The sequence below is a fragment of the Electrophorus electricus genome, chromosome 8 (assembly GCF_041902795.1).
Source record: "Electrophorus electricus isolate QZ-2024a chromosome 8, ASM4190279v1, whole genome shotgun sequence".
NCBI classification, from domain to species: Eukaryota; Metazoa; Chordata; class Actinopteri; order Gymnotiformes; family Gymnotidae; genus Electrophorus; species Electrophorus electricus.
The window spans coordinates 5,122,983-5,137,485 of record NC_137504.1 but is presented as its reverse complement, the minus strand read 5'-3'; the positions used below and the strand labels follow the sequence as shown (position 1 = coordinate 5,137,485).

Sequence of the window (14,503 nt, the reverse complement as noted above, 5' to 3'; positions counted from 1 at the left end):
TTCACTGACAAACCAAATGTAGCCATATGATATAAAGAAAGCAAGCCTGCACTAAAACATCAAACAGTACCTTGACTAACATTAGTCATCCAATATGTTATACTATATGGTGTTTTGACAATTTATGCATGTCTGCACCAACATGCGCCTCATAAATTGTGCCTTTTCTCATAACTTATTTGTGCAAATTTGACACACATTCCAGGTAAATACATGATAACTGTGCCATGTCATACATTGCCTGCATGGGAAAAAAATATGTAACAAGATATACATATACATGTAGTGCTTCAAGACTCCAAGAACTATAAATCTGGATGTTTGCACAAACTTTCACATGCTAAATTATATTTAGCTAATAAACGACAACACTGAAAAATTGGGAATTGCTCTTAATGATGACAAGCATCTAGGTGAATCTTATGAGTAAGACCAATTTTACATTTCATACTCCTCAGAGCTTAGGTCTTTAGGTTTACTCCCCAAATGGAAATTCTATAATGCTCCACTTCGGTCACGTACGTTGTGAGCTTTGCTCCTACTTAGTAAATGCGTTGGAAACTATGGGTGCTTTTAAAAGACAGACCTACACCCACCGTCTATCCATCCGATTAACTATCAGTCTATATAAACGAAAACAACAAGGAAACGCGGTGTTATGTGCTGTTTTTAACACGAAAAACGGTAGGTTTACGGGAAACGCTCTTTGTTCATCCAGCCTAAAACTCCACACTTGTTATTCACTGCGATATTTCAGTACCCTGGAAAGCACCTTTTCGGAACCGTCGTTCTTGAGTAAAACGATTCGGTGGGTTATTCCTCCGTACTCGGCTGGGGATATTCCGCGTAAGAGGTGAACAGTGTCACCCTGGTAAGATAATTAATTGCTCCGTTCGGCGAAACACGTGGCTGGCTATAGAAAAAAAAAACAGCCGATGCACAGAACCGTAAAAGCTGTTCATGCTTTGCATCTCGACTCAATGGAGAGAGGAAAAAAAAGAAAGGTTGCGAGAAAAAAAAAAAAACAGCACAGATGCTTTGGTCACTCGGGTTACTTGTCACATCTGCGTTGCATGATAGGATGTAGCAGCGGGCTCTACATGTATTGCTGACATTAATTACATGTAAATCTCTTTAACTGGAAGAGACTGGACGTCATGGCTAATGTCTGCACGTGCTGTGGGTTTATACGTGCGGTCGGTTCTCTCACCCCGAGCCTTCACTTTGCCTTCAACGTCTGCGTACAGCTGTGCGAGTGCTCGACTTTCTGCCCTTAGACAACCGAATAAAATAGCGCACAAGACAACACCCCGGCATACTCGCCGGATGAGTGTTTTTGATTATATTCCATTAATATTAAAATACCTATAACAATTTTGTCACACTTGTGGCAAAGAAGGTTACTCGACTCCCTATCATTAATGTGTCATAAAATTGTATACACAGCGGAGTCTACATTTTATCACCGATATATAATTTTAGGGGTTATTTGTTAAATGGTTGCATCAAATTTCACATCAAGGCTTTAGCAGGAAGGATATGGCCATTCCGTTATTCTCTTGGCGTATTTTCTTATTACGTTGTCCTCGCTAAAGATGAATAAAGACCGGTTGACAGTAAAGCAGTTCTGTTTGGTTTGTTTAGGGTTGTATAAAGCCATTGTCCTGGCTCTCTGAGCCATCGACTGTTTGTACATCCTTTGGCCGCCTGGGGGACCTCCCGCCCGGGCTCCCCCTCTTCCAGCGCCTGGTGGACCTCCATAGCGGGTGGGTAGATCGTCTCCAAAGCGAGCCATCCTAAACATGCGGATATCCAACAGGTAAAATCCAAATGAACATCAGATACGAGAAGCAGGGAAAACAACAGAGTACATACATATGTTATGACTTAGAGTCTCCATCGCGTGTATGTTGTTTTATTTATTTATTTTTTGTTTGATTTTTTTTTAAATAAAAACTGTCTGCTCTTGATTTAATCTTTTTTTCCGCGCGCCGTCGCCTCTCATTCCATCCGCAAGGAAACTACAAAAACACAGAAAACTTATATAATCCTCATGAAGCGCTTTTCACAAGACCAAATAACATCCGACATCCAATCCATTCCGCGTTCTACACCCAAAGAAACCTCATCCACGATGACAGGTCACGTAACCAATATGTAAACATCACTTGTGCGTCATATTAGAGAAAAAAGGCGCACAGAAAACAGCAATGCACACGCAAATCCTTCTTTATCGCGTACAGACGTTTGGTACTTAAAAACGTTCGCGTTTCAAAAACAAATTCATACAGCGCTGCTTCTCCCGACTTCCACTTAGGTGCCCGCCACCAATGTAAGCGATTCAGGCAGCCCTCGTCCTTAAGTGTGGTTACATGTGTCTAAAGCTGAAGCCACCTGCTGGAGAGCGGGTTACGCGGAGGCGACGTGTTGGTTGGTGCTTACCAAGTACCATGTAATAAAGTTTTAACAGTTGCTTATCTTTATGTTTAAAAGTTCCCATTAAATGTCGACATTGGACTTTTACATTTTATATTATGGTTTCTCTACAATAAAAGGAGAGAAAAACGTTGCTTAAGGCGTGTGAGGTGTTTTCAACAGTTCCGTTTTCCCATTGGTTTGCTATAAGAACACAATCTTAATCATTATTACAGCAGCCGCATCGATAGTGAAACTGCTAAAGTCATGACGAACTGGGGAAATAAAGCATTGCTCAGTGTGTGTACTGCTAGAAGGTGGGTCCTTAGGGTCCTCCAGTAGTCTTACGTTTTTGATGCTGTTCAGGTTTAGACATAATGGAGGATGTGGGAGATTGATGATAAGGACAAGAGCATTAGTTGAGTCGTACATCTAGTCAGGGACGTTTTGGGTTCATGAACAATGTAGTCACCAACACTGAGCAACAAAATTCGAACCTTTTTTTTGGTTCGAATTAAAATAGGTGGACATTGATACCGCTTACACTGAATTCGAAAATTCTTTTTTTTTTTTTTTTTTTAAATCATACATGGTTTTTAAGTGACAGAGCAATTACATTTTCTAATAAGTACTTGGGCCTTCATTAAAACTGAAGTGACAAAAAAAAATCCCCCTTCAGTGTCCAATGCTGGAACAAAAACAAAAACCATGCGTGATAGAGAAATTCTTAAAGAATATTTAAATTCGTACGTAAATAACAAGGTTTTGCATGGGACAATTCTTTGTTAAATAGAGTAAATTGAAGAGAGCAAAAAATTGCGTGCGCGCGCGAGAGATTTCTAATGAAGGGAGGATTACTAAGAAAGTCATACGCCCCGTTAGAATATGAACTGCTCGCAGAAACCTTAAAATCAAATGCTCAATCCATAGCCTTTTTAAAATAAAGTAAAAGTCTTGGTACTGAGAATGTCGGTCTACAACAGACACAGGCTCTTCTGCCTGCACGCGACACGACTTTTTAATCCTCGTCTTTACCTCCATCTAGTGGTGCAAAGTGTATATTACAAATTAGCAGTCCATTTTTACAATTTGGTAAGTTAACCAATTAACAAAAATATACTTGAAAGTTGTGTTCTACATAAATCGGCAAATAGATTTATATAATATAGAAAACAATTATTTATTAGTCAATTCTACATCACCTCTTCCCTTAACCTTGAGGAGTGAGATTTGCCTTTAAGCTTTAAGAATGGGTTTTGATGCAGATTTTATTCAGTGGCCCATTTGCAGTATTCAAATTGGCCTACAACACCTCATCAGGCCTTTAACGGGGTATATTGTTCAGTTACCATTTCTCAGGTGTGTGCTTAGGGAAACGTGTCAGACGGAGTTAACCGCAGACGTCTGGGTGCGGCCTGCATTCTTCCTGGGATCTTACCTGCCGAACCACAGCGTGACACCCTCCTGGGGCGTTTCGTGCGTACTGATGATATCTGCGTGGTCCATGCCTGCGCACCTTTCCAGGTCGACAACTGAGTGATATCCACTCGTCTGTGCGGTGCTCGGGAGGCCTTTGTGCGTCTGAGCGGCTTCGCCGAGTGCGCCTGACAGGTCTGCGACTGCCGCCCTCCTGTTTTTCTGCCTGTCCGGCAGCTCAGCGGACCGAGTCCAGGAGCTGCATTCGGCACCCTGGGTTAGCATGCGCCATGTGCCAAACGTGGCCGAGCGGACAGCTTCAGTCACGCAAGCGAGCACAGGGGCGCCAGGTCAAAACAGACGTCTTAATTAAAAGGATGTTCAGGCTACCAGGGAAATTAACAGCAAATATTAATGTGACCATGAACGTCAAGGCCTTTGCAAAACTTCTGACTCATTATTGTAATTACAAAAGACATAGTAAATGTAATATGGGCCAGACATTTCAGTTTAGCACAAAATACTTTTATTAGGAATTCATTTACAAACATTACACACCTAAAAGGCCCATGGTTTAACTGGAATTTACAGTGAATTTCTAACAAAATGTTTTCATGATCTTAAGTGTAACATTTGAATTCAGTTTTATTTAATCTGCAAAGAATATAATCTACGTACATGGTGCAAAAAAAAGAAAGAAAGAAAAAAAAGGGTGCGTTACCATTACTCTCTCACACAAGTGCATAGACCCCTAATGTAATTACACTGTCAACTCAAAAGTGTTAAGTGCCAAAAGGTGATGGTTTACGTATTAGAAGATAAATAAAGTTACATTAAAACAAGTACATGCACCGTTAGCTGGATTAGGTAAAGGCTGGTAATTCAATGCATAAACTACACCAGTCACAGCTGGGAAGCCAAGGTGGTCCTACCGTACACCACTGTGGCTCTCCTTTCCGTCCATTTGGAGCTTTGGTGCTCCGCTCCTCTCATGGCTTGCTGTCGGCCCTTAATGTTGTTGCTTTAGGACGTTTAAGATCCGAGTTCTCGGGTGCCAATAGGCTCATACTCAGAAAGTGGATGCACTCAAAGCAGTCCTCCCCAATGCACTTGACACTAAAAGATGAAGACACAGGAACTGGGCCTCTAGATTTGGCTCTGTGGAATGCGGAAAGGCAGTTTCCTGTCTGGCTCCTTAAAAGCCTTTTCCCCAGTCCCCTGTTTGACTTATCTCTGAATCAAGTATTTCTCTCCATAATCAGGAAGAGAACCATCATATCATTTTTAGAAACTGAAAAGACTGCTGGGGAACAATCAGAGACTTCCTGCTTCATGTTTCACTTTGTTCTGGAGCACTGGCTTACTTTGACCTTGTTCATAGTGGTGCAGATTCAAAATTCAAAGATAAGAACTGAGTGTTTAAGAATAAAAGAAAAAACACTCACCTGTAAAAACCTGCAGATCAGCCCTGGAACTTGACAGAGACCGAAAAGCCCTTCATGTTAGTTGCATTCTTAAGCTCATACATGCATGAGAGTTTAAACATGAGCAAGTTCTCTGTGGCAAATGAAGCTGAACTTTGGCAGTACTGCGTGGATTCTTCAACATTTTTCAATTTAGTCAGTCCTGGTTACTTAGTCAGTACCAGCTACTTAGTCCTGTTTATTTAGTAGGACCTGGTTACTTAGTTGGTCCTGGTTAGTCTGTGGCAGTCGTTTATTCAGTCCCAGCCAGTGCTTGCTTACAGCAAGGCAGGTAGTGCACAGCTGAAGTAAATGGAAATATCTGACATCGGCAGTATTAGTAGTTGTTAGTCAAAAGATTATTTTTACCTGTTTTATTAGAAGTACATTTATTGAAGGAAAAAAAAACCAAAACAAACAAAAATATACAACCATTCGATGCATTGGAGCATCGTGTCTACCTTGAGAAATATGTAACATTTTTTCCTTTCATTTTGCAGTGTTTTGGATCTACATGTCAGAATCAGCACAAATAACGTGACTATACTACCAACATTTAAAACGACAGAATAATAGCTTCACTAGCAACATGAACGCATTTAACAAAATAGGAACAGGCTAACGATGACGACTAGAGTTAGAAAACCAGAGGTAAATTTAAGTGTAAAAATGAAGAAAAAAGCAACACTTGCTTCATCTTATTTTACATCTTGTATTCTCATAGTGAGTAATAAAAAAATAACATAAAACAAAACCTTTTTTCAGCACCATTTGCAATATCCTATTGTCCAGCCACACATTCTTTGACCAAAATGTCTGTAGTTTGATTTTTCATGGTCTTTTAAGCAAACTATTGAAGTCTTGCCATGTTAATCAAGAGAAATACAAAAGGATCGTTGCTGTTGAGAGGAAATGTTCGAAACAGCAACATTTCTGGACAGGTAGCAGGAAGGGCCAAGCCATGGAAACCACAAACGTGTTTAGAGCAGTCCACTCCTACAGCACAGGAAGGGCCAATGGGCTGGCATGACTGAAGCAAAACCAAAATCAAACCAGCTCAGGAATTATAGCAATTGAATAGAATAAGGTGTGCATTTCATATTAGGCAAACCTGTCGAAGCCAGCAACATGCGGGAGATGATTCAAAATGGGCAGTTTATCACCGAGACTTCCAGAACCTCCCCTTGTCTGTGTCGGGCTAGGAGAACAAACCCAACAGATGGGTACTGATCAGCAAAAGAGATCTGCAAATACGCTAACAAGCGGCCAGCAGCTATGAGAGTTTAACCACATTAACAGATGTTCAGAATTGTCTGCAAATGAGTCAATAATAACCACATGAGCTCAGTGTGGTCCACAAAGCATTAAGACTGGGCTTGGAACATACTGGTATCGATTTGCACGTGAAGACTATTCCAATATAATCGATCATCAAACAATCGGGATATGCTACGAAGCGGTTTAAAAAAATACAATAACTTGAAGGGTTTTATATAAAAAAAAAAAAAAAACCTGATTGAATTTCAAAATATTTAGCCAACAATTTAATTTGGAATTTCAAATGTTTGTCATCATAAATGCCTGGAAAGTGAAGTCCTTGAGAAAGGTCAGTGTGCTGTGAGTGAATGCGTCCCAGATGTTCCAAAAAAGGTTGACGTGAAGTAAACACATCTTGGTCACTGAATTGTGCGTGGACACTGGCTGCAGGGAACAGAAGGTGACAGAATGACATGAGCTCTCACACGCTCCAAACAGATACAGAGTGATGAGGAATCCTGCAGGGCAACTTGGCACAGTTTAGCTCACGCGCGCAAGCTTGTATGTGGCAGCCCCTTGCAACAGGAAAACAAATGCCATCCTAAACCAGAAGAACTAGACGCTGACAAGTCAGTCTGTGTCCGTCCGTCTCCTCTACCGAGCACGCCCAGTTTCTCGGTCTGCGTGCATGCCCCTCCGTCAGGCAGGCGGCGAGGTTGGAGTGAGAGGCCTGTGGTGCAGGCAGGCTGCTTCCCAGGACTCCCCACATGACTTGGGCACTGCCGGGGTGTGCTGGTGACGGAGGTGATGGTGCGGGCAGCTGGTAGAGGGCAAGGAACGGTAGCCCAGGCAAGGCGGGGAAGGCGGGGGAGCCCAGGCCGGGGGGGGCTCAGCTGGGGCTCGGGGGCGTGATGGACGAGCTGGTGTCCGGGAGGGTGGTGGTCTGTTGCTCGCCCGGCGTGCTGTCTGCCTGCTGGTGTGCGACGGCCGCTGCTGAGTGCTTGCACTGAGACGAGCCACACTGGCAGCTGAACAGCTTACCCTTCACGTCCCAGAAGTGATCGCCGTAATCAAACCTGGAGACACAAGCCAGCATGCAAGGACAATGAAATCTTACAGCAAAAGAAAACAAACACCCCACCCCGCCCCATGTCATTTTATTCCATTCTGTTCCATTGAGCTCCATCTCCAACCATGTTTAATTGTTCCTAATTACACTCCACTGATCTGATAATGCAAACTAATGCCTTGATGGCCGTAGCTGGCAGGGTGGCCCTGCGGGCTAGCTGCTCCTTATCGGGCCACGCTGATCGAGGGCTCACCCTAGCTCGTCCCCAGTGCTGATGTTCTTGCTGGCAAAGAAGGCGATGTGCGGAAAGCGCAGGTCCTGGTGCGAGGTGAACACTCGGCACGGAAACAGGTTCGGCTCACAGTGGTGGTTTATGAACCGACTGATGTTGCCGTAGAAACGAGCATCGATACAGTACATATCCCCGGCCTGCAATAAAACAATTCTTATTGGCTCAGGAAAGCTAAGAGAATAGTTAAGTGGAATGGTGGAAAAGAAGAAAAGATAAGCACAAGTGACTGATCACAACAGGAGAACTGTTCGAGAGAATTAGGGATTAAAGGAAAGCCAGCTTCCTGGGGTGTCAGATTGAAGCTTGATTGCTTGGTAGTTTCACCAGGTTTTGCTGATAGCTGTCCAACCTAGCTCACATTAATGCTCATTATGCCAGTTACTTAAGCCAGGGTTGCCCAAACTTAAAACATCCAACAGTCAAGAATAACTGCAGAGTTTCTAACATAATTTCAAATTATTCTGCTGATATGGTATGCAATGTAAAGTTGTTTACTACCATGGTAAAATGTTTAAAAAAGGCAGGCAGTTCAATTTGTCAAACCACTGGGAATCTGTCTCCTTCAAGCCCCAGGCTAGCACCTCTGCACTGAGGTACACCACACAAGCCAAGGTGGCAGTGTGGGACAAGCGTTTGAAGTCTGCTGCTACCTTGCTGTCCAGGCTGAAAAGGTAGGAATCATCCTCCCTGACGTCGGCCTCCGCGTCCGAGATGATCTCACCCACGTATCTGCACAAAGGAGGCAGCAGGAGAGGCATTAGTGCTGCATAAATACACAAAATGATAGTCTGATAGTGCCCACTGCAATCAGACTATATAACAAAAGCTGAGGACACAGTCTGTCTTCTTGCTGGCCAGCACCCTCCTCATACAATAACTCAAGAGCCTCTTCCTACAACTTCGACTGCACTAGATGTCTTGCAAATCATTACATACCGCCCGCGCACGTACGCGCACGCACACACACACACACACACTTGTTCTATTGATTGTTCTACTACTATTGTATACTACATATGTTACAATAATTATACAGTATACCACTGTTGCACTGACATTGTCTATAGTCCCATTAGTCCTCAACGTTGTATACCTGCTGCTATTTCACACGGTCACTTCCATTTCACTTAGGCAACTGTGTATAGTAATTGTCCCCATAGTAAAAATAAAAACTTTCTTTTATTGTAATTCTAGCTTTAACTCTTATTTATTCTGAGCTGGAGCTGATGTATCACTTGGATGTCCCCCATGAGGATCAATAAAGGGAATCTTAATCTTCAAAACATTACAACCCACAGAAGCAAGACTCCAATTCTGAGTGGATGCCCATGTTCAGAGAGAGATAGACAGACAGGAAGACAAAAAGACAGAGGCTCACTCGCAGACGAACGTTCCTCGAGGAATATCCTGTAACGTGCGAACGCCCCAACCCATGTTCTGAGTCCTGAACAGTTGCAGTCTGGTCCTGGGAGCAACAGGTCATTCAGTAAGAAACACTGAGGAAGAACATCGAGAAAACTTGGAATATGTTTTGGGATAGGATACCGAAGTCCGTTCTGAACGACGCGATTCTTGCAGGTTCTCCAGCAGGAGCAGGCATGGTTGCACTCAAAAATGAGAGGCGGCTCCTCGCAACAGAATTCCGGAAGCAGTCGACTCTCCTGGGAGAGCAGAAAGAAAGCGCATGTGGAAAAACTTTGGGGACATTTGGGTTAGTAGTTCAGGACTGCACTGGGCTCTGGTTAGCCACACACCTTTGATGTTCTGAAAGAGTGGGGATATGCAGGCCATTTTTCTCTGGGCTATAAGTTATTGGGTCTCACCTTGTCATACCAGCAGCGCAGACTGAGCTGGCCACACATGCAGGTGGCTGAAGAGCAGTCATCTTTGCAAACACAATACTGTGGATGACATAAAAAAACATTCTGTTCCATTAGAGACTGGCATCATGATCTGCGAGACTTTCACAGGTAGGCTCCTCCTAGAACAAATGTGGCCACAGAGATGCATCACTGTGCATTTTACCTGCAAGTGAGTAATGTTTTTATCAATATTCATGGGGGAGGTGACGCAGTTGTCAGGGACGTATTTGTAGTCATCAGGACAAGCCTCACTGTCCACAGCATTTACACATGGGACAGGTACTCTCTCGTAGCCCCGTGCTATGTCCCTGAACACATGCAGGTGAAAGACCAAAATCGGCAACTCGGTCACAAACACTGGAACAAGTTAAAAATTATTATACTCATTATAAACTTATTATTATAAACGTATTATAAATTACCACCACATGAGAAACAGGAAAGAATGAGTGGGGGAAAAATGAACCCCAGAATGAAAGGCAATGAGAAGGTGGTCCAGGCCTCACTGAGGTACCTGTTGAGGAGTTTCTCTCCTGGAGAACTCTCGTCACCGCTGGTCTCCCTCTGCCTCCTGCTGGCCTGCAGTGTGCTCCACACCTTGGAGTTCTGACTGCAGCACTCCATGGGCGTGTCTCCTTCCCTGTTCTTTTGGCTCACATCAGCCCCACGCGACAGAAACAAGCTGCAGGGGTTGCATTGGAGTTGTGTTTTTTCCTCCATTTGCATTGGAGTGCCATTGGTCGCAATGCATATATATACTCCGGGTTCCAATTTACACAATATCTTATTAAAATCTACAGGCACAGTGTCTGAGGAAATGTCCCTCCTCATTTAAAAGCTTCTCAGACTGAATTTGTGATTTCCATGTATACCCACAGCTGTTTTGTGCTGATTAGCAAAAAGCCTGCAGAGCTGTGGAACATGCGTGGGACCTCAAGGCTCCACATCAGTTTGCACTCACATGATGCATTCCAGCCGGTTCTCCCGTGATGCAATGTGCAGAGGTGAGTCTCCATGGACATTGACCGTGTTAAGATCACACCGGGCCTCCAGGAGAATCTCCGCAATCTCCACACAGCCAGAGAATGCTGCCCAGTGCAAACAGATATTCTCCTCCTGAGAACATGAGGCAACACACAATAAAACAATGTCCCAATTTTGCATCTAGCAGCAAACAAGGCAGACTTCTAAAACAATAAGCCAAAGAGTCTCAAATATACAGTCACCGTCAATGTTAAATATAAACAAAACACCTCTAGAGCCCATCTGTCACCACAAGATCTGGTGTTAGCCATCCTCTAGCCCAGAGGTGCCCTATACTAGTTATGGAGATCTACTATCTTCCTGCGTTTAGTTTCAGCACACTGATATTTAGATACTACTGAAGATAACGAGTTGGGCATCCCTGCTCCAACCATTCAGTTTCTGAACACAGAACCACTGCTGGATACATGGTTTTGGTGGCTACTCCCATTTTAACTGAAATCTCCTGTAACACTTCTTAAAAAGGCCTCCAACACTGCTGTGCTTGGTAAACCTGTACCAGCTTGACCTCTATAACCACAGAGACCACTGAAGGGTGAACCTCAGTTCAAAACTCCTAGCTCTAAAAACCACATCTGAAACCCATATGCAGTAAAACATATTTTGAGCCGTGCACGTCTGAAGGCTTACACTGACCTTGTCTCTGATGTTTGGGTCAGCACCTTTTGATAGCAGCAACTTGACCAGTTCTATGTGTTTGTACTCCGTTGCCCAAATCATTGCTGTCCAGCCTCCATCGTCCTGCAAACAGAGCACAGCTAAGAATATGATATCCCCAAATACAAACCAAAATAACATAACCCGAGGGCATGACTGTCTGAAGTGGCAAAATATCAAAAATGATATAACAGAGGTGATATGAAGTGAAATGAAACACCATATACCTGACAATTAATATCTACAAAACCTGTAGACAGCAAATGCTCCACAATACCAAAATGTCCAACCTTAGCAGCAAGGTGAAGGCAGGTAGAGCCTTCACCATCCTGAATAACAAGAAAACAGAAAATAAGCATTTAATTCTTCAGAAAAACAAGCCTCAAAGTATTTCAACAACTAAACATTTGAAAATGAACATTCATATGGAAGTAGTGGCAGCAGTCATGTGTCAGCCTATGTGTACAGTGGACTCAGTGCTAAAGTATTCCAGCTAAAGGACCTTGTGCGAGACAATGGCTCCAGCCCTCAGTAGGTACTGCACTGTCTCTAGGTGATTGTTCTCACAGGCCTCCATCAAAGGCGTGCGCTGGTCTTCATCACATATGTCTAGGTTAGCACCGGCCTGGGAAGCAAACCGAAAACAACCTTAACAAAAGGGCGTTATTTAAAAGGAGAAGGAAAAAACACCTGCCAGCTCCTGAAACAGTGCAGGATTAGCTCCCTGAAACCAAGGTAAAACAGCTAATCCACATAATAGTCACCTGGACCAACATGTGGCAGACCTCTTGGTGTCCAGCCTCAGCTGCTACATGGAGTGGTGTGCGCTTGCTCTGGCTCTCCATTTTAAAGTTGGGATCGATTCCGTCCACTGAGGACACAGAAAGACATGCTCGCATCCTCCAGTGAGCACTAAAAAGAATGATAACGACAATGTGGCCAGACTGTGGAGCGTGACCTACCCAGCATGAGTAAGACCTTCTGCAGCTCTCCCTGTTTGGCAGAAATATACAGCTGTTTTGGATGAAAGCGAAGCTTCTTGGGCCTGAGAAGAAAATGGGAAAAGTGAAATACCGATAGTGGAGTCAATTTTGCATACACATTACACATACACATAAGTGGAATCTTAGTCAATCTTATTAGTTTAACTATAGACAACTTTGCTGACTGGATTACATGTAATACATCATGACCAATAAAGCATATCATGGACAAGCTTGTATTTGTCTGAGTATAATGTAAAGATGTACTGTGTTGGGTCCTTTCTTACTTCTCTGAATCCAGTGCAAGTAGGATGGTTTCCAAAGTCTCTTTAGGGGGTCCTGCTGAAAATCCAGTCCCTGCTACTGAACCCAAAAGCCCTGGTCTGCTGGTCCCTGGAGAAGCAGACCCATCCACAGCTTCTGGAGCTCTGGATAAGGTGCTGTCTGCTTTACCCTCTCCAGGCAAAGAGAGGTGAGATGGCCTAAAATGACAAATCACCTACAGATGTTACAACCTGCACAGTAAGTGCAATCACTTTTACTATGGAGAAGAAAAAAAAAAAAAAAAAACTGCGACAGATGTACTGCATCTTTGAAACAATGCTCTCACCATGCCAATGGTATGTCATTCCTGACTGTAACTAAGCAGCCAGTGACCAGAATCAGTGCATCACTCTACAAAACCATTTGAAAAATGAAACAGTGTTTGACGTTGCATACCCTCCAGTGGTGGTGTCCGCCCTACCCTCCGAGGTGCCCGGAGTGCTGGGGCCCTGGCTGGGGGGCACGGTGGAAGTGGTGTCAGCCTTGGCAATGGTGACTTCCTTGGCTTTGCTGACATCCTCACCACAGTGTGGACAGAAGCTCTGGCCCTTCAGCACTGACGCACAGGACCGATGGAAACGGTGGGTGATGTTCACTTCTGGCTGGCACTCCATGAAGGTTCCCTACAGTTAAAGGTAGTTAGGTACATGCCTGATGACTTAATGAGATTTGTCTGTGGCAACAAATAAGCAAGATTTTTTAATCTTACCAAGGAATTTATTTAGGAACAATGCTCTTCCATTTCATGTACAGAATGTGCAGAAATCTCAGACGATAGCATATAAAAGCACTTATTTGCCTTCACATCAGCTACTATTTAACAAGTTATAGCTCAAACGTCTGAATGCGAGTTATCCATATTGCATCCAGATTGATTTTTGATAGTCTGGACGCTAAAAAACAAAACAAAAACACACAACTATACGAATTGTTGCAAATCAGATCCACACCACATATGTAGGTGGTTTAAAATGCAATTCCAATCAGATTTTACTGTTGCATCTCAGTCTGGATGCTCAAATTGGATTTTAAAAGTGTCTTTTGCATCACTCGCAATATAATAAATGACGATGTCGGGGGTGCCAAGATTCATACCAGAGAACTTGTAAGCACTGTGGAAGAGAACAGTAAATGAAGTGATGTACAATTGAAGCTGGAAGAACCCAACCAGAACAATTCACCAGCATAACTACATAGTTACTGATGCCTATGTCATTACCACAGCACATGCAGATAGCCTGGTGATGTCTGGACACACAAATCCCATCTGATCACTGCAACAGTGCAGTGCAGACAGTCGTCTGAAAAGATCTGATTTGAGAAACAAATCTGATTCGCCTGCAGTCTGAACACAGCCGAAGTTATGGTCTCATTGATTAGGCTGGCAACCTGTGTTGGGTGAAGCTGAGCACTCACCGCCCTGCAGAAATAGCCGCAGCCCGGGCAGCACTGGTGCTTCACCATTCCCGTGCGGTGCTCCTCACATAGCACTAGCAGCTGCACAGAGTTCGACGGCCTCATCATCTCGTGCTTCAGCACAGCACTCTGGCAGCGGCTCAGCTACATGCAGGAAAAAACAAACAGTCTACTCATCACGGAGTTCAACATGTCAAAGGCTTCCTTCTAAATTTGAGAAAGTTAATCAGAGTGGAGAGGCTGCTCGCAATTCACACCCACATACAGGCTTCCTTCGAAGTACCACTGAACCTTTAATTAATTAG

At 43.6% G+C, this 14,503-nt stretch overlaps 2 protein-coding genes across 10 annotated transcripts in view; both read right to left on the bottom strand.

The window, feature by feature from the left end:
* Nucleotides 1-1,525: 1,525 nt before the first annotated feature.
* On the bottom strand, nt 1,526-4,888 carry LOC145658947 (uncharacterized). The gene is made up of 3 exons (XM_081718986.1): nt 4,764-4,888; nt 3,854-4,148; nt 1,526-1,796 (listed from the first exon to the last, which is right to left on the bottom strand). Exons 1-3 carry the CDS (start codon nt 4,822-4,824, stop codon nt 1,526-1,528), a joined length of 627 nt encoding a protein of 208 aa, XP_081575112.1. The 5' UTR covers nt 4,825-4,888.
* Nucleotides 4,341-14,503, bottom strand: part of ehmt1b (euchromatic histone-lysine N-methyltransferase 1b) — a 39,099-nt gene continuing 28,936 nt past the window's right edge. For 8 of the 9 annotated variants that reach the window (XM_027003670.3, XM_027003666.3, XM_027003665.3 and 5 more), the window contains 17 exons: nt 14,199-14,342; nt 13,179-13,405; nt 12,746-12,940; nt 12,438-12,520; nt 12,240-12,346; nt 11,978-12,100; nt 11,703-11,804; nt 11,455-11,559; nt 10,736-10,890; nt 10,289-10,456; nt 9,938-10,082; nt 9,736-9,813; nt 9,458-9,573; nt 9,291-9,377; nt 8,563-8,641; nt 7,874-8,049; nt 4,341-7,627 (listed from right to left, as the gene is read on the bottom strand). In XM_027003670.3, coding sequence (XP_026859471.2) covers nt 7,441-7,627; nt 7,874-8,049; nt 8,563-8,641; nt 9,291-9,377; nt 9,458-9,573; nt 9,736-9,813; nt 9,938-10,082; nt 10,289-10,456; nt 10,736-10,890; nt 11,455-11,559; nt 11,703-11,804; nt 11,978-12,100; nt 12,240-12,346; nt 12,438-12,520; nt 12,746-12,940; nt 13,179-13,405; nt 14,199-14,342 — 2,277 coding nt within the window. In that variant the 3' untranslated portion in view covers nt 4,341-7,440. The remainder of the gene's footprint in view (nt 7,628-7,873; nt 8,050-8,562; nt 8,642-9,290; nt 9,378-9,457; nt 9,574-9,735; nt 9,814-9,937; nt 10,083-10,288; nt 10,457-10,735; nt 10,891-11,454; nt 11,560-11,702; nt 11,805-11,977; nt 12,101-12,239; nt 12,347-12,437; nt 12,521-12,745; nt 12,941-13,178; nt 13,406-14,198; nt 14,343-14,503) is intronic. The other variant, XM_081718948.1, reaches the window with a different exon arrangement.

Bases quoted from the DNA above. Each gene is read 5' to 3' on its own strand.
- LOC145658947 (XM_081718986.1), bottom strand. From the start codon at position 4,824: ATGAGAGGAGCGGAGCACCAAAGCTCCAAATGGACGGAAAGGAGAGCC. The intron at 4,149-4,763 runs GTAGGACCACCT...GCGTGACTGAAG, and splicing joins GAGAGCCACAGTGGTGTACG to CTGTCCGCTCGGCCACGTTT. The intron at 1,797-3,853 runs GTAAGATCCCAG...CCGCATGTTTAG, and splicing joins GTCACGCTGTGGTTCGGCAG to GATGGCTCGCTTTGGAGACG.